The sequence below is a fragment of the Canis aureus genome, chromosome 3 (genome assembly GCF_053574225.1).
Source record: "Canis aureus isolate CA01 chromosome 3, VMU_Caureus_v.1.0, whole genome shotgun sequence".
NCBI classification, from domain to species: Eukaryota; Metazoa; Chordata; class Mammalia; order Carnivora; family Canidae; genus Canis; species Canis aureus.
This window is the reverse complement of record NC_135613.1, coordinates 39,175,358-39,202,567: the sequence shown is the minus strand read 5'-3', so window position 1 is coordinate 39,202,567 and position 27,210 is coordinate 39,175,358. Positions and strand designations below refer to the sequence as shown.

Genomic DNA, 27,210 nt, shown 5'->3' with positions numbered 1-27,210 from the left:
ATCTCTGTTTGCAAGATGGCCTGAATAATGTACTTAACCTTCCTGATCATCATTTTTTCATCTGCACAATAGTGATAATCATACCTATTTTTCAGGATTATTAGGATAACATGAAAGAATTTATGTAAATGTGTATGTGGTGTCTGAGACATATAAGCATTTAAAATGTTAGCTCATAATTCCAATGACAAAGATATGATTCGGGCATAGGTTTGGGAGTTCAGCACTTTAAAAATCTTTCTGAAGACTAACTTTCTATGATAATAATACGAGGCACGGCTCTCTGGCATTTAAAAAAAAAAAAAAGAGAGAGAAAGAAAAAGGAAAAAAAAAAAAAAACCCCTCACACTTCGTCACAATAACATTTGCTACATTAGCACAGACTTCACATTTCAGCTTCCCCATGGAGTTTAGTGAGAGTTTCAGCTGCACCACCCTCCCCAGTCCCATTTTATATTTTTATTTTGTTGTTGTCTTTTTAAAAAAGGAAAGTCTGGTTGTGTTGATGATTATCTGCTATGACTTCCAAATAAGAACATGCTTTCATTTACTGAAATTAGATCCCCATTCACTGAGTTGGCACACTCAGGACTGTCTTCTCCAGAGGGTTGGAGCCCTGTTAGATGGCGCACAGTTGGAAATTGGTGGCACTGAGTCTCTGCCAAGGCTGGCAGACCTTTAAGATGGCATCTGGTGACCTTTCTGCTGAGCCCCCCTGGGTCCTCCATTTGAGATTTGATGTTCTCGGCAGGGGTGTAATCCAAATCAAATGTGAGATCTGGTGAGCTGGAGTTACATGGGAGGTGGGCCGATGGGAGGTCTCCGCACTGCTTTGGGCAGAGGATGCTATCAGACGCCCTTGCAATGTTTCCCTCTAACCCCGAGACTCAGCTCTAGTAGAGGGTGGCACTGTCGGGCTGGTTTGCAGGAAGAGCCCAGTGTGACAGTGAACAACTGAACAGTTTTCACCTCATTTATTTATCATCCAGCAATACCGTAATCCTCCCTAATTGCTGTAGTTCCAGGATGACACTAAACTCCTCACAGCGTCCCTGAGAGCAGCAGCTGAGGTTGGAAGTACGTATGAAGAAGCTGGTTGTGCCTTGCTTCCAAGACAGTGTTGGTGGCATCTTTCTTTCTTCTTTCGAAATGGCAAACTTCTATTTTCAGTGCTTCAGGTAGATAGTACACAAGTCTAGAAGAAAGAGCTGTGAGTTTGTGAACAGCATAACAACCAGTGTGTGTTGACAAATTGTTTGCGCTAACAGGCACATGCCGTTTCTCAGCTGGGGAGTCATTTTCATGGTAATTTTAAAGTGCTATGTATGTTTTTTTTTTTTTTTTTTAAACAGCTTTCACTTTGAACAGATTTAACAGGTTATTTTTGGTTTTACATCTACTTGTGACTGTTTTAACAGGCAGGCAGATACATTCCACGTTTCTCAGGCAATTCTGTCCTGAGACTGCCCACAAAAGGATTTTGAAGGTGATTAAAGCAAAGCTGATTGTGTTCAGCCAGAGGAGTTAACTCTCTGTCCCGAACCCATTTTTGCCTTTAAATCTGCACTTCCTCCTCCTCTTTCTGCTCCTCACCTAGTGTAAACGTCCATGGATTCTCTCCTGACCCTGCTGGAAGTAAGTAGGCTTCTAAGTGCAAGCAGGCCTACTTATGTTGAAATTCCGGTTCTACTACTGGAAAACCATGTACAAGTGGACATATCACATAAACTCTTTGAATCTTAATTCCTTCGTCCTAATGAAAATAATACAAGCACTGACCTATAGGGTTGATCTGAAGATTGATGTATGTGAATGGCTATAATATGACTGTCATGTAGTTAAATGCTCAGTAATGTTATTTTTGCAACCATCACAAATCATAGTTCTTTTCTCTTATGAACTTCAACAGCACTGATTCTTTGTAACATTCACGTGACATTGATTTATATACTAATTGCGTATGTTTCATAAATTAAACCCATTTCTTTGAACATGTTATAGAAACATAATGTATCTATCTATCATACATACACACATAAAAGCCCACATGATATATATATGGTCTCACTCAATTTTCACAAACGTGATACACCCTTGTAACAAACTCCAAGATAAAACAAAACAAAACAAAACAGAATAGTATGGATACCATGGAAGGCCCTAGTGTTCCCTTCTGGGCTCTACACCTCTCTAAAAAGGTAACCACTACATAGAAGCTATCAATCTGACTCCTAGAAGCAAGTTTATACCAGTTGTTAACTTTATTATTTGTGTTATTTTTGGACAGCCAAATTAAGTTAAATTTCTTTAGGTCGGGGATCATATGTCCTATGTCTCCTCTCATTGGAAGAATTATTTGTTAAATATACACTATTGTTCTCACATTCCCATTCTGTTGTGTTATCATTCAACCGTACTATCTGGAAAATCCCAGCCCTGAATGAGCCCCACTCTCTCCTCTCCATCTCCACAAGGACTCCTAGGAAATCTCAGAAAAGAATATACATCCTCTCAGATTGAAGCCATAAAACTGTTGTCTCCAATCTTCATGGCTACCTGGTTGTACCCAGCCCATCCTTCTTGTTCTGATCAGCTCTTTTCCACTCTTCATAGCGGTTATCTCAAGCCATCTGCCCTTAGCTCAGACTTCCTTCCCTAGCCCTTCCCGCTTGAGAGCCAACAGGTAAGCATACCTTATATATCAAAGAGAAAAGTCAAACCATCACCAAATGTACAAATAAATGTGCCTACATCCTCACTATCTCCCTACTGTACTACCCTGAGGTTTCATTTCTATCTCTGTTCTCCCAATGATACCCCATCTCACTTTGTCAGGGTTCATCATATTTCATCAATAATATCCTCTTTTTCCCCCTGGCTCAATGGGCTCTTCACCACTGGCATTTAAATGCGTTAAAGTCCCCACATGATAATCATAAAGCCCCATCTGAAACCTACATTGCACTCCAGTCACCAACTCCTCTCTCTCCTATCTTGCAGCCAAACCTCTTCACAGAGGTCTTTATACTTCTGTATTCGGTTTCTTGGCCGCCTCTTTCCCCAACCCACTTCAGTCTGGCATCCACTGGAACACCTACATGTACAGAGGGAAGAAGAGCCCTAAAAGGAGATTTAGAAGAACTTCTCATAAGGTAGAAGGGAAACCAGGAGTGTAGGGTCTTGGAAGCAAAGTGAAGTGTCTCCCAGAGACGCTGCTTATTTCTAGCATATTTCTTTTTAGATAAACTCTGTACTTTCCCACACAAGCACATATATTATGCACATGCATTTCACATATGTAAGATAATTATTTTTCACTTATTTGTATAACTGGATATGTTCTTGTATCATTAAAATCATTCCTATTTTCATGGCTTTATAAATCCTATCATATGAACATAGAATGAAATACTCAGCATATTCACCTATTACTCAATACTGAGAGTTTAACATTTTTCTTCTTCTCCATTTTTCCCCATAATACACAATCTTAAATATTGACTTAGGTTAAACCATTGCAACTTCCTGACTGACTCTTCATATGTTTTATCAGTTCACCCACTATATGAATTATATCTATTTATACGGCCATTAGCATTTGACTTTCTTACTTTTAAAGGAGTTTCCTAAATTTAAAGTGATGTCTTATATAATTGTTTTGATTTGTGAGTCTTTAGTTTTTAAACAAGGTTGAGTCTTTTTAAATTTTTATTATTTCCATTTTCTGAATCATTCCTACAGTTTCTTTTTTTCTTTTCTTTTCTCTGTTTAAGATTAAACTTAAACGGAGAACTACCAAGATTAAAAAGAAGCCACAAGAGGAAGCAGCTAAGGAGAGACACAGAGCAGGACTGCAGCTAGCAAACCCCCTGGACTGGAATTCTTCTTCTTCTAGTTGCAAACACTGAAAATACCCATTAGATTTGTCAGTAAGATATGTGATAAACTGTGGGGTTCATTTTTGACACTCCCATTATTTACATTAAGGGTATAGGAGCAGATGGATAGATTCTCTTTATGAACATGAGAAAGAGGGTAGGAGAAGTTAAACTCTGAGAAGATAGTAACACAGTCTCTCTATGGTAAATGATCCACACACAGTTAATGTTTACTCCTTCATCCCGCCATGCTGAGTTACCACTGTTCACACCACCAGACTAACACCTTCTGCTTCTTATACCAGCCTCGTGTATGCAGAGTCTGCCCTATGAGTAACAAAGTGCAAAACTGTTTCTTCACAGCAAGGAAAATGAGAATTTGAAGGCAGAAACTCAAACAGTACTCCAGAAATCCATGATTGGTGGTGCAAGGCAGATAAGCAGAGACTCCCCAACTCCTACTAATCCTACTGATCATCAAATCAATCATGACCTGGATGATAAGGAAGAAAGCAAGCACCCAGAGAACAACCAGAAACCAGAGAACAACCAAAAATTTCTAGCAGGAGCACGCAATAACAGATTTCTGGATGGCAAAGTGAGTGACAAATATCCAAGCTTTTCTTGGTAATTGACTAAGAAAAATCAGAATTAGTTTGAAACAGATTCACACCCACACACACTTGTACTAATGGTAATTAATATATTTTGCATAAGGTAGGCTTGGAATTCATTTTTTTTAATTTGAAACTACATTTTTAGGTCATTTTGTATATTGCATCCTGGTTGATCACCAGTTGAGTTGGCCAACTGACTCTATTGGTGGCTAACTCAGTGATACTCATATAGTGATACATGCAAATTTGGGTTATGGTGCAAGAGAAAGGTCTGTCTGCTGTAACATTACAGGAAACATTTATTTTCAAAATCTGGTGCAACCGTGTCTACATATCAAAAAATTATCAGCCAAAAATCTTGGTAGAAATATACATCAATGTACTCTTAAGAATCAACCAAACAATTCACAACAAACTAACTTGATAATGATGAATCTATGTGATTAGTAATTTGTAATTAAAACACAAGAATAGCAGTAATTGAAAACTGGATCCAAATCAAGACAAAACTAAGGATTCATTGATAACAAAGTATCATTTCCAAAAATTGCTGAAATTGCAATTAGATGGATACATAGAGTAGGAGTTTTGCAGTGCTGCCAAGCATTAAGTGACAGCCAAATATTTTAGTAGAATACTGAATTAGAGTCTGCAATAAACTCTAACATAACTATTTTTAGTTTATAATTTTAATAGCCCTTACTAAATCACTCAGATACCAGCTAGTCTTTAGTCATCTGAGAAAATAAAAGCCTATGGATTTGTGATCTTTTGCTCATAAGAACCCTGCAAAGCTTATAATTTAAAGTGGCTAATGGTTTACCAGGGGACTTCAGACCATACTCTGCAAGGTCTAATTGAACATGGGTCCAGAAACAAAAGTGACTTGCCCAAAATGTCAATGACACAGCCTACACTGCAACTTGAGCCTTCTAATCCTCAGTTAATGTGTTCTTTTGACTTTTTGTTGTTGTTAAGATTTTACTTATTTATTTGAGAGGGAGAGAGAGTGCCCAAGTGGGGGAAGGGATAGAGGTAGAGGAAGAAGCTGACTTCCCTCTTGAGCAGGGAGCCTGACACTGGGCTTCATCCCAGGATCCTGGAATCATGACCTGAACCAAAGAGAGATGCTTAACTGACTGAGCCACCCAGGTGTCCCTCTTTTGACTGTCGTATAAGTAGTTCTTGAATTTAAGTTTGGGGCAGGACATAGCACATCTGAAGAGGTGAAATGATTCATTTTGAACTTCTAAAGACCTCTGAGATTTTATGTAATTTTGACTCTGTCATTGATGTATTTGTTATTACTTTGCAAGATGACTTTGGTAATAATATTATAGTTATAAGACCCTTTATTATTGACTGATTACTTTCTGGTAATTTTTATCATTTGCTCCTTGGAATTAACACTCTACGGTAGGTATCAGTGTTTTTTTGATCACTATGGTATGGATGATAAAGCTGAGGCTCAGAAAATTGAAGTCACTCTTAAGTGTAGAGATAAGATGTTTATCCAGTTTTTCTCCTCTAGTCTTTTCTTCCTTTTTTTTTTTCTTAAAATCCTCTTTTTCATTATAAGGTATTGCATACTCATGTACAATTTTGGCAGATGGAGAATATAAGAAAATCACACTCAGGACAAACTCTTAAATAGCATTTACTATGTGCTGGGCACTGTTCTAAGTTCTTTATATATATTAACTAGCTTACTACTCCCAAGCACCCGATGAGGTAGGAACTCTTGTTGTCTCAGTTCATAGATGAAGGAACTAAATAGCAAGATCAAGTGCTTTGCCCTTGTCATAAGGCTGAGCAGTGGCAGAGCCATCATTAAAGCCCAAGTCCTAGGTCTTCCATCACCAATACTATTCATTCCTTTGGATGGATATAACATGGCTCATTTAACTAATCCCTGACTGATGGGCATTGAAGTCATTTCTAGTTTTTCTCTTATAAATGGACATTTGTTTCTTGATACTTCCTCTACCACATCAAGCTGTCCATTTCTGGTATAGATTTTGCATTTCCATTATCATAGGCAGAATGTTCCTTGAGTAAGCTGTTCTTGGACCTCCAAGATCTGGATTCTTTGCTAGCCCTATAGTGCCAGAAGGAGATGATTTGCCCTACCCCTCCCAGAACTCAATGAGGTTTCTTGTAGGAGACTCAGCAGACCTGACACCCAGCCACCAAATACAGCAAGGCCTCCTGGGAGGTGTGGGGCCTGACTAATTGGTTCTGTCTGCCGAGTGTATGGTGCTGGCCTGCCAGATGGCAGCCACAGTTGCCTGATACAGAGACCCTCATTACCACCTTGACTAAGTGGTAAATGGAATTTTGCTGCAGTGAAAGAAGCAAACCAATCAGAACTCCTTCTAGATCCTTCTTCCTCACACATAGATGAAAATAAGCTTTCCTGCCTGGGATGTAACAGGCAATCTGGGCTGCCTGAATTTGCTCCAAAAGAAAAGTTGCTGATAAAGACTGAGCTAACGTGGGTGAGGACAGGCAAGTGTGAAATTCTTTTCTAAATTACAAATCAAATTTGAAGAGTATCATTAGTTAGTAGGAGGTAAGTAGAGCTGAAAATGCTATGAAAACCTATGGTTTCATATATCTGAGAATAGCAAGATATCTTAAAAATCAACAAGTACAAAACTTCACTTCAGAAACGAAGAATGGGAGGCCCAGAGAACTTAAGTGATTAGTTTGAGGTCTCACAAGTCAAGAGTCTGACTCTTCTCAACAGTAACCCAAGAATCTTTTTTCTCCAAATTCTGTTCCTTATGTGTCTTTGAAAATACAAATATCATTTGTATTATTTCTCAGAGGCATCAGCTCTGCCTTCTCTCAGAAAATAAAAAAGAATGTGTGACTAGCTACAAACTCAGTAGCACGGTTTCAAAAATAAAATTAGAGCGAGTTTTTTGCATCTGGCAGCATGAAAATGAAAGTGTTAGTGCTTTAATTTTAATAATTATCATAGTTGATTGGTAATGTGTTCTTTTCAAAGTGCTTTTGTGTGTTTTATCTTAGGTGTTCCACACAGTAGTCTTGTGAGGTAAGTAGAAGCACATGATGTCGTCCTCATTTTGTAGGTGAATAGATAGACGTCAAGGACATTTCCACTTGGCTGTGCATTGGTAGATTCACCAGGTTCAAAACAGAACCTTTGATCCTGTTCTTTTTCTGTGGTCTGTGTCTCACTGAACAATCCCACAATTCTCACAATTATACCAGCAAGAAACCTGGGCACGCTTTCCCCCTTTCTCTCTCTAAGTCTAATATCACTGAGCCCTTTAAACTCTACCCTCTATATTTCTCAAAAATGCCTTCTGCTTCCTCTGCCATCATCCTAGTTAGACCACCATGTACTTCAGCACAGTGATTTTTAATTATCCTCAAACTGGCTATCCTTTTCTATGTCTCCCTCTCTGTATTGGTCAGCTATTATTATAATACTGCTGTGCAACAAATCACCCCAGCACTCAGCAGATTATAACAATAATCATTTATGCTCACATCTGTGGATATGAGTTAAGATATCTTTTGCTTTTTTTTTTTTTTAAATTAAACTTTTCTAGGCTTGGCTCCAGTTGGTAGATTTGGTTCAGGTCTGCTCTGTGTTTTTCTTATTGTTCTGAATCCAGCGGGATCCTCAAAGCAAGTTCTTCTTATGGCAATGAAACATTTCAAGAGGACAGACTCAACCATAAGTACATTTTAAGTCTTTGCATGTGTCATATTCACTAACATCCATCCCATTGGCCAAGGCAAGCCACAAGCCAAAGCACAATACCACTGGGGCAAGGATATATATTCTGCCTCTTTTAGGAAGAACTTCAAAAGTACTCAAGTGTAGCCACTGCTTAAAATACTTAAAACCATTGTTTAATCCCCCCTTACCCCAGTATAAAAGGCAAACTCCTTGATTGCCATTCTAACTCACTACTATCCACTCTCTACTTCTTTCCCATGCCCACCTTTCCCTAAACAACTTACACTTCCCAAATAGAATTCTGTTTCATTGTATCTTCTATGCTTTGCCCATGCTATTCCCTTAGTATGAAAATTTCCCTTTATCTTCATTTAACTCCTAATTACACTAGGGTCTCAACTTAGATAGGTCAAGTCTACTAAGAAGCATCATTGTCTGATTACCAAAATTGAGGTAAGTGTAAATCAATCTGTACATATCCCTATAGCAGATGTTGTTACACTATTAAAAACAGTTGTTTCCTCTACTTTAACATTGTGTGTCAATTACACTCAAATAAAAAAATTAATTAAAAAATTAAGTAGCAATGGTGTGAAGTAGGTGCTAATATCTCCATTTTATAGGTGAGAAAACTGAGACACAGTGACATGAAGTAAGTTGCCAAAGCTCATAGAACCAGTCGAGTATTGGTGGGTCTAGAATGTGAACCTAAGTAGTCTGGATCCACCATACCAGTGTTTCTCAATCTCTTTTTCATTATTGGACTCCATCCTTAGGAGAAAAATTAAAACTTTCCCTAAAGAGAGAGGAATTAAACACCAAGAAACACTGTTTTGTTGAGTAGAGTTGAGCTTTGGAGTGCTGGCAATCACTGAAATATTTTAGAAATTTTTGCTTCCTTAAGGGCAACATTCAGAAAAATGCATACATTATGGTGCCTGGGTGGCTCAGTCATTTAAGCAATAGATTCTTGGTTTCAGCTCAGGTCTTGATCTCAGGGTCCTGGGATCTAGCCCTGCATCAGGCTCTGCACTCAGCAGGAAGTCTCTGTGAAGATTCTCTCTCTTTCTCCCTCTTGCTTTTCACCTCCCCCGCTCACATTCTCTCTCTCTGTCTCAAATAAGTAAATAAATCTTTTTTAAAAAGCATGCACTATATAATGCCTCTCATAAACATAATTTATAGTGAAATTTCTTGCAAATAAATCTTATAAATAAGTGAATATATCTTCTATAAATAAAAAATAGACTTCCTTTTCTCCTTACACAAGTCTGTAAATTTTCCTGAGAATAAGAATTTCCTTGTTCACTTTTTTTTTCCAAAATGCTTCTCTCTATATATTAACCCAAAGCCAACATCCTATTTAATGGATAAACACTAGAGACTTTCACACTAGAGTCTGGAAGAATTCAAGGATATCTATCATTTCCACTGGTTTTTAATATTATGTCGGAGGCATTGGCCAATGTAATTAAACAAAAGAAAGCAATTATAGGCATAATAATTAGAAAGGAAGAGGAAAAATTATTTTCAGATGGAAGATTATACATATAAAATTTCAAAACAGCTTATGAAGAAACTACTAAACCACTAGGAGAATTTGGCCAAACATGGTTATATCAATATACATAAATCAGTGGCCTTCACATCTATAAACAAAGACTAGTAAAATGGAAGGCAGCATTTATAATACCAAATAAAATCATAACTAAATTAGCTAAATAAGTAAATAAATCAAATGCAGTCCAATTTAACTAGAAATGTTCAAATCTTTATGAGGAAAAAATATTACAAACTCTCCTAAAAGACACAAGAGTAGATTTGAACAATGGAGGTATAGTACGTTCCTATACATAAAAAAAAGTTAATGTCATCAATCTCTATCAAAATCCCAATAATATTTTTTTGCAGAAATATAAAAATCCATCCCAAAATTCATATGGAATCTCAAGGAATCCTGAAATCCAAAGTAAATCTGAAAAAGAAGGTAGTACAAAGGTAAAATAATAAAAAGAATAGGGTACTGGCATAATGACATAGAGACCAATAGGATAGAATAGGGGTCCACAGTAAATCCTCACATATATGGTCAAATGATTTTTTTTAAACAAGGGTACCAAGATGATTCAATGGGGAAAAGGTGGTCTTTTCAAGAAATGGCACTGGAAAAATTGGATATCCACATGCCAAAGTATGCAGTTGGACCCTTACCTAATACCATATACAAAAATTAACTGAAAATGGATCCATGACTTAAATATAAGATATAAAACTATAAAACTAAAACAACAACAACAACAACAACAACAAAAAACTAAAACTAAAAAAATAAGGCAAAGTCTTCAGATTGGATCTGACAATGACTTCTTGGATATGACCCCAAAAGCATAGGCACCAAAATAAATAATTGACTAATTGGGCTTAATGCAACTTTAAAAAAAATGTTGTGTGCCACAATACACAACTGATTATAAAAAGGTAATCTATGTAATGGGACAAAATATTGAAAAATCACATATCTGATAAGAGATTAATATCCAGAATACATAAAGAACTCAAAAACTCAACAACAAAAAAACAAGCAATCTCATTCAAAAATGGGCAAGGACCTGAATAGACATTTCTTTAAAGAAGATTTTTAGATGGACGATAAGCACCTGAAAAGATATTTAACATCACTAGGACAATGCAAATAAAAACTATAATGAGATACCACTTCACATCCATGAGGATAGCTACAAACAAAGACAAAAAACAGAAAGCAACAACTATTAGAAAGGATATGGAATAATTGGAAACTCTATGCACTGTTGGTATGTAAAGTGGTACAGCCACTGTGGAAAACAGTGTGGCGGTTTCTCAAAAATATTTAAAAATTAGAAACAGAATAACCATATTCTCCACCTATTCCATTTGTGGATATATGCTCAAAAGAATTGAAAGGAGGGACTCAAGGAGACATTTGTACACCCATGCTCATAGCAGCATGATTCACAGTTGCCCAAATGGGGAAGCAACCTAAATGTCCAACAAAAGGTAAGTGGACAAGCAAAATCTGGGGCATATGCATATGATAGAATATTATTCCAGACTTAAAAAGGAAGGTAATTCTGACATATGATATAAAATGGATGAACCTTGAGGACATTTACTAAGTAAAACAGGGCTGCCATGAAAAGACAAATAGTGTATGATCATAACAACAGAAAGAGGGATAGTGGCCCCAAGGACTTGGGGGAAGAGGGAATAGATGGATAACATTTAGTTATAGAGTTTAGTTTGGTGTGATGAAAAGAGCCATGGGGATGAATGAGCAAATGGCTGCATAAAATATGAATGTACTTAGTATCACTGAACTATGCTCTCAGAAATGGTTACGATAATAAATTTTGTAATATGTGTTTTACCACAATAAAAAACGTCATGAAAGAAAGTTAACATCATGATATCAATCCTCCCTGAGCATAACATGATTCCAACAAGAATGGTATTAGATTTTTGGAACTAGTCAAATTGATGTGTTAATTTAAAATAACAAACTAGAAAGAATAGTCATGGATAGAAGAGCAGTGGGTGTAGCATTAGCAAATATAGAATCTCTATATCTAAAATAATGTGATTTTGGCACATTGATAGGAGACTAATGGAATTGAAAAGAAATATCAAGAAACAGACCTAATGGCATATTGCAGTTTTGTATATAATAAAGATGACATTGCAGATTAGTAGGAAAAAGATGGACTTTTTAATTAGTAATGCTGAGATTATTGGATAGCCACAGAGAACATTTTAAATTGGGCCTCTCGTATATTGTACACACATACAATGTACACTGAAATACATTCCAAATGGATATCAGAGGTTTAAATGTAAAAAAATAAACCTACACAATAGTGCAAGAAAATGGTGCAAGAAAATCTTCTGTAATCTGAGATGAGGAAATTTTCTCAACTGTGACTCAAAATCCAGATACCATAAGAAAAAAGTGATGATTTTGACTATATATATGTAGCCAGAACCATTGTGTGCAAAGTGTACATATATACCCAACAAATTGAGGGGAAAAAATCTGCAATTTATATCATAGATAAATATATCCCTAACTTATAGAATCTTCTATCAGAAAGAAGAAAGAAAAAAAGGCATTAAACTATTAGAAAAAATGGGCAAATCATAGGGATGGTTCGTAGAAAGACAAATGTAAATGGTCCTTAAGCATACCAAAAAATATAGCATTGCTCTTAATAAAAGGAATATAAATTAATACCACCCTGAGATATAATTTCTCACAATTACATTGGCAAAAGTCCAGAAAATTGACAACATACTCTGTTGGAAGGTAGAGGACATTTAAAGTAGAACTGTTTTGGCAGGAAATTGACAATAATTAGCAAAACTACATATGCACTTATTTGTTGACATGAAAAAAAAATCTCACTTTCAGAAAACTATCACAAAGGTACACTGGAAAAAAATGTTAGATTTATGCAGGAAGTGCTCATTGCAGCATTACTTGTTATAAAAAAAATAAAATAAAACTATAAACAACCTAAATTCCCATCCATAAGGGACAGGTTGAATAAATTACAGTACATCCATACAGAATATTATAAAAGCTTTGTTTTTTTAAAAATATTTTATTTATTTATTCATGAGAGAGACAGAGAGAGAGAGAGAGAGAGAGGCAGAGACACAGGCAGAGGGAGAAGCAACCTCCATGCAGGGAGCCCGACTTGGGACTCCATCCCGGGTCTCCAGGATCACACCCTTGACTGAAGGTGGCGCTAAACCGCTGAGCCACCTGGGGCTGCCCTATAAAAACTTTAAAACTGTAAAAGGGTACGAAGACTATCACAATATATACAGAATGTTAATATCACTATCATTGTATGAAGTAATCTAACTAAATCTAACATTAATTAAATGAAAGAAAGTGAAGAAAATATATAGGTTCTGCTTTGAGGTATCTATCTATCTACCTATCATCTCTCTATTGCTTATGTTTTTTAAAATGAAGGAATTAATAAAAAGGATTTTAAAACATGGTTATCTATTGGGATAAAGGGAAAATGTTGGAAGGATCAAGAATGGAAACAACTCATCTCCAAATAAATCTTTTTTGTAGATTTGGCCTTGGAACTGCATAACTATTTTACAGAAATATAAAACAAATTTAAAAATCAAAAAAATCAATTCCTAAACTCAAAAACAAAATAAGTCTGCTTTAGTTATGTATTGCTGAATAGCAATATTTGAAATATTTGATGATGTTAAGGAATCACATTTTTAAAAGTATTAAAATGTTATCATAGTTATATTTTCAAAGAGTTGTTATCCTTAAGGTAGTTATCAAACTTTAGCATGCACTACGAGTACTGGAGGGCTTACTAAAACAGATTTCTGGGGGCAACTGGGTGGCTCAGTGGTTGAGTGTCTGCCTTTGGCTCAGGGCGTGATCCCGGGGGTAGAGTCCCATATCAGGCTCCTGCCAGGGAGCCTGCTTCTCCCTCTGCCTGTGTCTCTGCCTGTGTCTCTGCCTCTCTGTGTGTCTCTCAATAAATAAAACCTTTAAAAAATAATAAAACAAAACAGATTTCTGGACCCCACACACAGAAATTCTCATTCAGTGGGTTTAGGCTGGGTCTCAAGAATTCACATTCCTAATATATTTCTAGGTGATGCTGAGGCTTCTGGTCCAAGGACCACACTTTGAAAACCACTGCTTTATAGATGCATACTGAAAAAATATGGATGAAATAATACACCATCTGTGGTTCACTTCATTTCTGGTGGCGGGTGGTGTGGATATAAATAAAACAAGAATGTCAGTTGAGTTGATAATTACAGCTTGGTGATGAGTATATGGAGTTCCATTATACTATCCTGGGTACATGTGCCTATGCTTTAAGTTTTCCATAATCACAAGTGAAAATGTAAAGAAAATATAGATTTTTACAAATATAACTAAAATACTCAAATGATTAATTCTAATACTTTACTCTTTTGATTTAAAGTATATATTAACATCACATGTTAAATCTATTAATTTGGAAATACTGTTTTTTCTCAATTCTACATTTCTTGAGAAATCCTATCAAGCTTTTTATATGCATCTTTCTCATCGTATTTATTATCACTAGCATCCCTTTTTGAGCCATTTAACAGCTTTCTAGAACACATCAACACCTTGGTCTAAAATGTTGAAGAAACAGAACTTTTCAAATTTGCATTTGATGCCATCTCTGCAGATTTTCTCCCAAGCCCCAGCTATGCATTGCACAATATTAAGACAATTTGTTGTGTTCACTTGTCTTGGAGGGAAGTGTTCATGGATTCCACAATATCACCACTTTAAAATAATTTATAAGCTATCTTTTAAAAAAAGACTTGTTTATACTCCCAACACTTGCAAGTTTCCAACACCTCAAGGATTACTAAATCTGTGTTACATTTCTGTGCATCATTTGTAACAATTCCTCTAGGTAAATATCACAAAACTAGTCTTCTGCCCCAAACTCATTTCAGCCTATTGTGTCATCCACAAGCACTATTTTGTGATTCAAAGTAAAGCAAATGACAGGAACTTTTATAGATACTCTGGCAACTCCTGAAGTCAGAAACATGATGATTCCATTTTATCTTCTTTGACACTTTGTGGATATACTGTTTTGAAAAACAACAGCCCAGGGTGATTGATGTCAGTGAAGAGAGAAATCCGGAAGCCCCGCATAGGCTGGGCCTGCACAAGCCATCATCACCATTCTGACATTGTGTTTCTCTATTTGTTCTTCCAATCTGGCACCCTTCTTAGGTGCTGGGAGTAAGCAGGATACAAAACAATTCTGGCCCACACAGAGTTCACACTCTATTGGAGATACACAGCAAGGAACAAACTTTTGGAATTTACAAAATGTTTAAATACATTATAATAGTCATTGCTCCAGCAGTCCTGGGAGTAAAGGCTATAAAATTTATTCTGTGATGCTTAGACTGAAAGATCTATGAGGGCAAGAATCATACCTGCCTTGTTCACCTGTATCTGTAGTGCTAAAAATAAAGGTGCTCAATAAACTTTGGTATTTAAATGAGGAAAGGGACACCCCTCCTTGACTCCATTGGGATGATGAAGTGTTGATAAATGCAGCTTCAGAAAACTATAATATAGACATGTAGCAATTCTCAGAGGCAGAAAAATATGTATGTGTGGCTGCCAATGGAAATGTTTTAATTGTAAGTAATTTCCTTTTTTTTTTTTTAATTGTAAGTAATTTCCAAAGAAATATATTGTTCTAAGAAAATGTTCTAGGAAACACCTGAAATGCCTAGCCAAATATTTCATAGGATGAATCTGCTCTGTGGACTGAATGAATGTGGAATCTGTCTCCTCCTGGGGTAGTGGTAAAAAGCAGGGTTCAAGTCTTACCTGCACAATTTACTTGGGGGTAAATTTTGGACACTTCTGACCTAGTCCTGGCTCTGCTGAAAACATTTCCCCATGGCCCTCAGGAGAAAGCACAGAGGCTAATACGACTTGAGGGTTCACCCCCTTTCTCCTATCTCTCTCTACTGCCTTATCTTTTGCTTTTCTCAAAACTTAAACTATGCTCTGGAAGCATCCATCTCTCTCTTCAGAGCCTGTGTGTACCTTTGAGGTTTTCAATACCCAGCTTTCTTTCCTGGGCCCTTCCTTCTTCTCTTCTCCCTCTACTCATTAGCCTCTCCATATCCAAATCGAACTCATCTTTCAAGCCTAGACTTCAAGGTCATTGCTTCTGTATCTGGCCCACCAAGTCCAGGTTGAGTGGACCTATGGACAGTTCTGACAGTGACCCTCACTACTCCATATCGTTCTGTCACAAGTGCTTGCTGTGACCCTCACCATCTGCAAACCCTATGAGAGCAGGAGCCAAATCTGTTTTGTTCACTGTAGGGCCCATCACCCTGCCTGGCCCAGGTTAAGCAAGCCATAAGTATTTCTTAATTTATATTACTTCTAGGTAATATAAGCTTACTAAGCTTCTGAAAGCCTTGGCTTTCAAAATATAGAAGGGTGCTAACACTACCTGCTTTATAGGGTCATTGTAAAGATTAAACCGAATGTTATAAACAAAGCATCCATATGGTGCCTTGTACAGAGTATGTGCCCAATAAACATCTTGCTGTCTTTATGCTTATTCTAGAACTCTCTCCTGCTCACTCTTCCCACTCTAGAGAGCCTCTTGATTTTTCTTTGAAATACTTCATAACTATAAAGCACCTGTAGGTTGCTATTCACACTGACAGGTTATTTCACAGAACCATCAATTGAGGGCAGACATTCCATTTTCAATTAATCATTTTGTTAATTGTCTCCTTTCCATGATCTGATATTAAAAATACCCATGTATCTCGATTTGTACCCCAAATGTTATTTTTATCTGGTATGACAAGGAAACAGAGTGACAACTGCTTTTGAAAGAATAGTTTCTTAAAATATCCATGAAAAGGGGTTAAAATTTCCATGAAAAGGGGGCAAGCCACACCACATAGGAACACATGGGGATGTTCTATGCTCAGTCAGGAGGTAGAAGTGAGCAGAAAGCACAGTCTACAAGCATTACTGGGGTCTCTACAGGAAAGGCAAGGCAGAGTAGGGTAAACAGTTTAGGACTGGCAATTTTGAATAAATGGCTCAGGGGCTGTCCCTAGTTGTCCAGTATCTGGACTGTGTTGATTTTGGGCAGGGGATATATTTGCTTTGAGAGAAATTAGTTAACCCTGGGAAGGGCAGTCTCTTTCAGCCAGCAATGCTATCCAAGATGTCAAAACATCATAAAATATGGAAAATTAAAAAAAAAAACATCAGTAATATACCATACTCCATTGCAAGAGGCAATGGTACTTCATCATTGACCTTTGTTCCATCATTTAGTCTATGGTAACCTTTAATAACATTGCTCTTAGGATATAACATCCTGGGCTTTTTAATCTATTTTACTCCGTTCTTGACAAAACTCAGTTACCTTTGTTGCCCTTCCTCAATTGGCTAATTAAAACAGCCTAAGGGGGTGCCTGGCTGGCTCAGTCAGTACAACATGTAACTCTTAATCTCAAGGTTGTAAATTCAAGCCCCATATTGGGCATGGAGCCTACTTAAAAAAATAAAAATAAAACAGCCTAAAGATACCCTTATCTCTAATAGGTTTCCACATTTGCCTATAAATACCTTATGTTATACCTATTCTTCCTTTGTCTGTCACAGACACCTTCTTTCTCACATAAATGACGCAGCATTGTTTTATTGTTAATATATTTGTCAGACATGTTAATTGAATAATGCTGAGATTGATGTTGAGGCAGGCTTTCTTCTTTGGGGACTGAATGATTCAATGACTATATGGGCTGAAGTCACTTGGAACTGGGAATGTGTTTTAAGAGATTGGTTCCTTATTCATATTCCCTCTTCTTTCCTCATTCGTTTCCCTCTCCTCTTCTGATCCTTACTACCATTTGTCTTTGTTTCTTTAAGATTCCCAGCCAGGCAAATGTCTATTGCAGCTCGGTACCAACTGGAGACCAGTCTCTGTCCTATATCCATGGTCTCCCCAGGAGAAACATAAGAGACTGGTCCTTGGAACGGATGGCAAGGGGCAGCTCTGACCAACCTGAGGTACCTGTACTAAGACTGGACTTATTTTCTATTGTGGATGATGGGTATTATTTGATGCCTGTAGATTTTAATGTGGAGCAGATAATGAGACAGTTCGAGGATGGATTGGAGGACATCAGAAGCCATACATCCAATCAGCCTCCAAGAAGCTCCCTGGTAACTCACAGGCATACTGCTAATGTCTCAACCGAACTTCTCATCTTCCTCCTACCTTCTTCCAGCTCCAATGGGTCTCTAAGAGATCCAATGAGTCTCTAAGAGTTGGCATTCTAAATTCCTTTATAATTAAAAAAATATTTACAGAAGACCTATGATATAACTTATATAACCCAGGGAGCCTCCTCACAGAGTATACGCTCTGAAATGATTTGCTTCTTTTCTTCTCCTGAAGGCAATGGTTCCAAGCCATTGCAAACTAATAAATACACCCAGATTGAACACTTGCCCCGGGTGTTATCAACTTATCCTGCTCTAGGGTAGACCTGAAAGTGGATACCACTAGGCTTCTGTTTTCTTGCATTGGCCTTCAGCCTTTTTATTTTAGAACCATGTTAATTTATTGTTGCTATTGCTCTTTTGTCAGGATTTTGGCCAGAAGCCAAGTGGAACAAGAGAAGATGCTTTTCTTCTTGCCCTGGTCAGAAGAGAACTCAGATCATGCCCCTTGAATGCTGGCTTACTAGAAAAACTTCAGAAAGAGCTGATGACCCTGGATCCTATCTCTTCAGGATTTCTTCTCCAATCCCAACTTAACTGCCTTTTCTTGAGGCATGAAGTCCCTCTACAGTTACCAACAGTCAAGATCCTTTGCCAGAGATTTTCTAGGCGGGACACTCCAGAAATGGTACAGCCATGTTGCTATTTTAAGTGTGGGTTCCTTTTATTTATTTAACTTGAATCTACCAGAGTCATGTAATTAATATCTTTCTTAAAAATAATGTTTACTAAAATAATAATAATAATAATGATAATAATAATAATGTTTACTATTGAACCCTACGATATAAAGCTTATTTTTATCTATATATGTAAATTTCTAGTCAGAATACACGAAAATAGAAAATAGATGTTGGTCTATTAGCCCTATTTGATTTCTTTTTAAAATACTTTCCTGTCCTGACTTTCCTAGTCTGCTCTTAGCACTTTGGGGTAGTTACAGATTTAGAATAATGGGCTCACTTGAGTCTCATTTATAAGTTGATCAGTCTGTAGGCTCTGAGGTAAGACTGGAGAATTTGGCTAGGATATATCAGCACAGTTCCTAGAGAGTTAAGGTGGGAGGTATTTTTGGAATATGACTCACCACCATTTTACTAATTAGAAAACTGAGACCCAGAGTGGAGTAAGGAAATTGCTCAGTGTACCCAGAGAATTAATGCCAAACCCAGGGCAGATATAAAGGCTCCCCAGTGATAAGTCCAGGGTTCTGCACTTTCCAAGCTTACATTTGTGGGTGGATCCAAATGTAACCAAATTCGAGAGCTAGAGAAGAATATATCCTACAACAAGGAGAGGTAATAGCAATGGGTAAATCAGGAGTGGGCATGAGTTGATAGAAAACCAGGCCAAACTCAACCTTATAGAGGTAATCTGAGAATTTAATAATATAATAAATGCAATTGGGCAGCCCCGGTGGCACAGTGGTTTAGCCCCACCTTCAGTCCAGGGTGTGATCCTGGAGACTCGGGATCGAGTCCCATGTTGGGCTCCCTGCATGGAGCCTGCTTCTCCCTCTGTCTGTGTCTCTGCCTCTCTCTCTGTGTGTCTATGAATAAATAAATAAAATCTTTAAAAAAATAATAATAATAAATGCAATTTACCTGGTCATGTGCTTAGCATTTAGTAGGTTCTCAAATAAATGTTAGTTCTCTCCCCTGCCCATCTCTAACTATAAGTAGTTATATGTTGATGATAATATTTAACAATACAATATCAACTTAGTACAACCACTATGAATCTTCAGTTTGATCAAATTCTCTGGTCTGAGGCCAAGTTTATATCAGAACTTTATATAGCTTCCTTCCCCACCTGTTGCCCCCTCCACTACCCTGGAGTTGTCTACCCACCAGAATCCCTAGGATGTCACCCAGACCAAGAGTGCAAATGGACAACATTCCTTCAGTCCTTTCCCTTGTAAGAAAAAGGCGAGGGGTCCTTGGGAGTTTTCACTTAGCTTAATAAGGCCTTGCCCTCAAATAATCTGAATATATCTGCTAGATATATCTAAATAAAAGCCTATTCTATATATTATAAATATATAAGAGATGTGAGAGAGAGAGAGAGAAGCTAGAGACAAGATTAGGCTGCAGTAACAAATAGCCCTAAAGTTCCAGTGGCCCAAAACAACAAAAGTTTGTTTCTCACTTATATTTCCATAAGAAATCAGCCATAGTATTGTCATTATCTTAGCTCCAAAACCAGACTGATGAAGTAGTAACTCTGGTATATTTTTGGACTTGCTGGCAGAGGGGGAAAAAAAGAAATCTCTGGAGGGTCTTGTGTGAACAGTTTAATCCTCAACCAGAAGGAGCACATGTTACTTCTGCTCATAATTCATTGGCCAGAACTATTCTCATGGCCCTACCCAACCCCAAGGCAAACAGGAAGGGAGAATAACAGGAATATTTGGTAAAAAGCACTGATAATCATTATACTCTATTTTTAAGGCCAGTTCAAAAACTTTTAATAAGTTTTTTTTTTTAAACTTGATGTATTTATTCAAGAGAGAGGGAGCACAAGTGGGAGGGGCAGAAGGAGAGGGAAAGAAAATCTGAAGCTGACTCCACGCTGAGCTTAGAGCCCATAGTTGTGAGATCATGATCTGACCTGAAACCAAGAGTCAGATGCTTAACTGACTGAGACCCCCAAGTGCCCCTTAATAAAATTTTTTTAATTAAAATATTCCCAAATACTCTACCTCAACAGGTATCTCCCTATGGGCATTTCTTTCTCTTGCATGTACACTAAATGAGGACGTTCTGTTTCATATCGGATTTTCAGGTGAATTATGGAAAGGTCCTCCAGTTTTTAAAAGCTGCCACTTCAGATGATCCAAAGCAAAGCACAAGAGCTGTGGGCAGCAACCCAATGAAAACTCAAAGTTGTCATCATCATAGCCAAAGGTACTTTCTTTCTTTTCTTGGGTATAGCCTTCCTAAACTTCTAGAACTACCAGTGATTTTGGAGACCCTTCACCCAAAAAGCTCACCCAATGTAGAATCACTTTGTAGAATCACTTCACCAACACTTGGCTTATGCTTATCATTTCCTTTCCTCTCTCTTGTATGCAGACCAGCACAGAAAGTTATTTGCAACAATTGCATGGGTTTCTTGAGATTAAGCATGTGTCTTTTTTTGTGAGGTTGCCATGTGAAAGTGTAAACCTTCGTTATGGAATAAAAAATGACTGTATACTGGTGCAGAGCTCCAGTCTATACAGTGTGATTCTGGAAATACATTCCGTCAATGAATTCCTGGCTTACATGCACTAGCAAAGAAAGGTTTCAGGTACAAGAATCAATAATCCTTTCATGTAATCTCGAGGGAAAGAAATGACACAAAGTAAAAATAGAACATGAGGAATATCTTAAAAGATGAGGCACAATAAAGCATGATAGTGTCTGTGTTCTCCAAGAAAGTTGACAAAGTGCAGTGGCTAGGAGCATAGCCTCCATTACCAGCAGCCTAGGCTTAATTCCTGTTTCTGCCATTAAGGGCTCTGTAACCTTGGGCATCACTTACGCTCTCTGTGCTTCCGTTATAAAATGGAATCCATAAGAGATTTCCCTTCACTTCGTAGATGTTAAGAGTAACTTAATCAATTCATAGTTCTTAAAAACAGTATCGGATACATAGTAAATGCCATATAAGAATTTTTTTTGTACTATTTTTAAACTATTCCTACCAGAAGACACTCTTTTCAGTTAGAAACAATGGGACATAGTGGTTAAGAGCCACGGTATTGTAATTTATCACTTCACTCTCGGAAAGAAGTTTCCTGTAAAAATGTCCCCGGGCCAAGCATTAGACTTGATTCCTTTCTACAGTGTGCCCTTTATGTGCCTTTTTATATTCATTGAATACCAGCTGCTTGCCAGACACACCTTGCTGGGCACAGTGAATCCAGAGGTTGGCAAGGCCCAGTCTTTCCCTCAAGGCTCAAAGTGCAAAGAAAGATATGTGTACACCAGTCAAATATCTGGGAACAACTGTCCTACAGAGGGCCATAAAACCCCAGAAATTTTAATAATCAGCAACCACACTTCATAAAACACTAACCATGAGATTTGGGCCCTGAAAGGTAGACTATACACTAACATACATGGCTACCCATTGACAGATAGGGGTCTTATGAGTCCTGGGCAGCCCTATACTAAGTTGTATCTCTCTGTGGTATGGCCCACAGTCCTTTCCTTGCCTGAAAGCCATTGTACTGGTAACTAGCCACTTGACATCTGAGGTCAGTAATAGTGTCTGCCCTGGCCAACTCGGTGTCCAGCATGGTTCCTGGCACATGGGAAATGCTTGATGAATACTTTTTTAATGTAATTGGCACCTCCAATTATCCACTTGCGGGGACATCTGGATGCCTACTCTATAAAAAAAGGTGCACAGAGAGATCACTTTGAACTCATCAGAGAAGGTGCAGCTTTATACAAACCAAACAGTATGTTTGTGGAAGTGCAGAACTGATGGCCTGTAATGACCCCAGGCTCTTTGTTAATTAATGTGCTGCTCAGGAAAAGGCCCTCCCATGTTCTGCAGGTAGAGCCTTTAATAGGGCAGCTCTGTGATGTTTAAAAAGCCTCCAGCGTCACCAGTGGCAACAAGCGTGGCAATAGCTCTCATTACCTAAGTTGGACCAGATGAAACAAACTCCTAAAGCAGGTTTCCTGAGAAACCCTACCAGCTGAAGCAAATGGGTTCCATACAACCCCTGCCCATTTAGGACTTGCTGTTCAGAGACAGGGGCCAAAGCCTCACGAATTCCTACCCCCAGGAACTGGCATTGCAAGAAAAGGAAAGAGGAAGGAAAACTTGTGTGATTCAGATCTGGGACAGATCCATCTATCTGATTGGCAAGGCCTGGGTCATGTGCTCTCTCAGCAAAGAGAGACCAGTAAAGCACAGGGCTTGCATTTTCCTCTGCAAGGGTGAGAGGCAGACTCCTAAGCTGGAGAACTGTCTGGACCAGGAAGGAGGATGTGGAAACTATGTGACCGAAACAAAGACAAACAGCCACTCCTTTCCTGGACCAAGCTTTCAGAAAATATGAGCTGTTAGGCCAAAACTTGAGTTAAGAATCATGAGTAAAAGGAAGGTAACAGGGGCACCTGGGTAGTTTGGTGGGTTAAGCAGCCACCTCTTGATTTCGGCTCAGGTTGTTATCTCAGGGTCCTGCGATGGAACCCCTTGTCAGACTCTGTGCTCAGCAGGGAGTCTGCTTGAGATTCTCTCCCATTCCCTCTGCCTCCCCCTAGGCTCTACCCCACCTCAGATACTCCCTCCCCACCCCCTCAAATAAAATCTTTAAGAAAAAAAGAAGATACAAAAAAAAAAAGAAAGAAAAAAGAAGATACAAATGGCCTTTAGTAAAAGTTAAATACATATAAAAATAGTCAATTCCAAGTACTGTACTAGATCCCCAGAATATAGTAAGAAACAAAACAAACCAGACCCACATCTGATGGAGCAGTCTAGTAAGGAAGTCAGACATGAAGCAATAGCTAAAGAAATAAACATATGATTGCAACCTGAGACTTATTAAGAAAAAGACAAGGAACAATGAAAGAGGTGATCAAGCAGCCGGTGCTGAAGCATCGTTGAGGGCCAATTAGGAGCACCCTTCCCAGGTTCTCATTCAGTGACATCCTATTGGTAGCTTGAAGTCAGCCATGGTGGGAGTTCTTACACCGTGAAAATTAGTGATGTTACAAATTAGGACGTTATCTTGGAGAGCAGATTGTTAAAGTTTACTGATTTAATGTTTCCTGAAAGGAAGCTGATTTACAGAAGTGAAGGTTGGGGGATGTCACAGAATGTCCCTGTAGGAAAGTGGCGCTTTATATTGAGACAGTGGAAATTAGGGGAAATGTCACTGCCAAGAAGATCGCACATCATTTGGATGCTAAATGAGTAAACATCTCAAACTAGTTTCATAAAATAAATGACTATAACACTTTGTCACCCTGTGGGTTTTCACCTATTTTTTAAAGTAACAAGAGTCCGTAAGATAAACCATTTTAATAGTTCCAAACATTTGAAAAATCATTATTCCCAAAACTTTTCTGGGTTTTCCAGATACAAATTGCTGAGTCAAGGATAACATGGGATGTTCACTTGATCCAAGATTTCCTTCTATAGAAGTTCCATGGTTATAGGAATCTGGCAGGATCTGCTCTGCTTTGCCTGTGCCAATGAACAGTTTGGAGATGTGATTTGCTGTTCATAATTATCTGGGCTCAGATCAAGCAGTGAAAGTAAACTATTGTGGCCACTTGTAATTTTTTCTCTCAAGCTGTAAAAAGGGGTGAGAGAGTAGATGACAGATTTGGCGTTATATTCTACTTGAATTGGTTGGAGCCTCCTGGAGCAGAGACTCTGGTGTCAGTAGAATGGAATAGATTGGAAACAATCTATGAAATCTCCATGCACAGACCCCATGACCAGGTTCCTGAGATTTAGAAGACCTTACTAGGTGGGTTCTCTGGTTTCACAATATATGTCAGTGGTGAGAGATGTGGTATGAAAACGCATAGCAGCTTTGGGCGGGTCATGCTTTCACAGTCTATCTTTCCCCTGCCCTTCCAAGCAGGACCACTCTTCACGATGCCAGCCCTCAGTCAGAAGTGAGCCAGAACCTGTTGGAGATCTTGAGGGCACTAAGGACAACCAGTGGCAAACTCGACGTAGAGGGCCTCCGCCTGAGTTTCCGGAAAGAAGACCGCTCTTTCTCTGGCTCCCTGCCCCCACCCAAGGTAACCAAAACTAGAGTTCAGGTGTGTTTGTCTTCAAAGGCTACCTCAGGGTCTATCAGGAAGCACAGTTATGATCTGTGTTCTGCCTGTGGATCACATTATATTTGTTTTCTATGCCTGAGAGGAGAAAAACAAAAGGAATTGTAAAATGTGTGGAATTAGTGGAATTAGTCCAAGAATTACTTACACTAGGATATATTCTATGTTAATAATAGCGAAGATGACAACACCCAAATAATATTTCACAATGGACAACAAATATTTTTTTCCAAGGCCAGATGTTCATTTCTCATACCCTCTACCAGCTTCCAGTGACACGAACATGGGGTATCCCATTCCTTAGGAGCATCCAATTTTAGGAACTAATGTGATTTATTGCTGATAGAGATTAGCATGCTGTTTTGGAGCGTTAACAGTGCAGATGTGTTTTATGGAACAGGATCCAGAACCATACTAATTCAATTGTTGTCTTTAGCTAAACAAGCCCTAGTCATGAGGCTACCTCAGACAAAGAAGAAATAATAATTATGACTATTACTACAATTCCGTTAACGACAACTTGTCACCACCACGCTTTATTGAGTTCCTACTAAATGCCAACCCCTGCACTAAATGCTTTATTTACATTATCTTATTTAACATTTGCAGAGAACTGCAAAATCCAGATAGATGTTATAATACCCATTTAATGAAAAATACTGCGTGTCAGGCCAATTGAATCACCCAAGGGCCACAGCTAGCTAGCAAGCACCAGAGTCAAGGTTTAAAGTATAGAAGAATACTGGAGATTGAGAGCCAGAATTGGAACTCTATGAGGCCAAAAATATCTGAAAGCATCCATTGAGTCAGGATATAAGACTTAAGATTCCAGAGGAGTAGAAGGGATTTAAAATTACAGGGGGGAGGGGGCGGAGAAAGTGCTATAGAAAAGATTAGAAAATCTTTCACTTAGGTAAGTGGGTTAGATTGAGAGAGAATTAAAAGGAACATATGATGTTTACTAAGGAAGCAAGGACATAATATGCTGAAAGTAGATTCTCATTCCAGGACAGAAGCAGCTTTCTCTATGCTTTCATTACACAGTCAGCTAACTATGCAAAGGCAAAGGTCATGACAGTGTGTACGTGTGTATGTGTATGTGAATATTACACGTGCAAGCATGTTTCACTAGAGAGACAGAGAGAGTATGCTACAGGAGATTCCACACAACATAAATGGCTTTTATTAAGTTCATAAGATCAGGGGAAATTGAATAAAAAGCAACAATTCTTTGTTAGATTGGAAATTACAAACACCATCAATGAAATTTGAAAGTTCTCAGGTGATACTTGTAGAATAAAACATAAATAACTTGTGAATCAAAACAAATTTGCTTTAATTCTTTGAGTCTTCAGATTTTTCCAAATGAAAAAATACTTGGTTTCAAATACCTATCTCCTGCATCTATTGTGAGGATTAAACAAGATAAGTATGTAAAGGCACTTAGCATGCTAATATGTGAGGCACTCAGTAAATGTTAGTTTCTCTTTCTTCTAATAAAAATAAATAAATAAATAAATAAATAAACAAACAAACAAACAAACAAACAAACGGATTTGGTTGAATTATTACAACAGCCCAAGGAAGGAGGATATTTCCAGGGTCAAGTGATGGCCACATTGAGCACTGGCTATCAGAGCTGGCCCTGAAAGCTTAAATTTGTGATTCATATCTAAGGAAATGGGGCACATTTTCCTTGAAGCTGGTCTCTCTTGAGCCATCTGGCATCTCTTAAGACATCTGGAACTCACTCAAAGTATATTGCAGTCTGGGAGGCATGTAAAATAGAATTCTGTTTCCCCAGAACGTGAGACAAATTGAGGCCCAAGGGACATTGGATACAAAAGCAGCAGCAGCTGCACCCCACCATTCATGTTCCTGGACACAGGACTTCAGGGTAGGCTGGGAAAGGCTATGAGTTGGGAGGGCTTCTCTTTTTGAACAGCAATTCTTAATCTCTTTGGAATGTAAGGGAAAGAATCACAGACCTCCTTAAGTTTCTCATGAAATCTATGCACCCTGTGCCCCTTTGTGTGGGGCTTGGGGAAAGGGGCCGTCCTTACAGCCATTTCAGAGGGCTCACAGATCATCTGTAGTTTCTCAGATAAATAAATGCAGTCTTGAAGGATACTCTGTGGATCTTGCCACTCAAATGAATAAAATTTTGCCATTCTCATAGTCAAAAACACATCAAATACCTACCATCCTCATTCTGTAACTCACTCCTCCTGTTCCTCTAGCACATCTTTGATGCAACAATGGCTTCTGGATATAGCAATGTAGATCCACATCCAGTGTTCCAAGCACTATGATAAGACACTAAGGACAAGAG

The 27,210-nt window shown here is 38.2% G+C and overlaps 1 protein-coding gene and 1 long non-coding RNA gene across 12 annotated transcripts in view; one reads left to right on the top strand and one right to left on the bottom strand.

Annotated features, from left to right (window-relative positions):
• Positions 1-27,210, top strand: part of C3H1orf87 (chromosome 3 C1orf87 homolog) — a 78,577-nt gene that overhangs the window by 13,143 nt on the left and 38,224 nt on the right. For 9 of the 11 annotated variants that reach the window (XM_077892004.1, XM_077892013.1, XM_077892014.1 and 6 more), the window contains exons 3-7: positions 4,242-4,476; positions 17,722-17,862; positions 18,446-18,706; positions 20,863-20,984; positions 24,674-24,839. In XM_077892004.1, the coding sequence (XP_077748130.1) occupies positions 4,242-4,476; positions 17,722-17,862; positions 18,446-18,706; positions 20,863-20,984; positions 24,674-24,839 (925 nt within the window). Of the gene's footprint in view, positions 1-3,779; positions 3,930-4,241; positions 4,477-17,721; positions 17,863-18,445; positions 18,707-20,862; positions 20,985-24,673; positions 24,840-27,210 lie in introns of those variants that run through there. The other 2 variants (XM_077892012.1, XM_077892007.1) reach the window with 2 other exon arrangements.
• Positions 960-27,210, bottom strand: LOC144310696 (uncharacterized). Its single transcript, XR_013376360.1, has 3 exons — positions 27,081-27,210; positions 19,518-19,627; positions 960-1,195 (listed from the first exon to the last, which is right to left on the bottom strand). It is a non-coding gene; the product is annotated as an uncharacterized LOC144310696 (long non-coding RNA).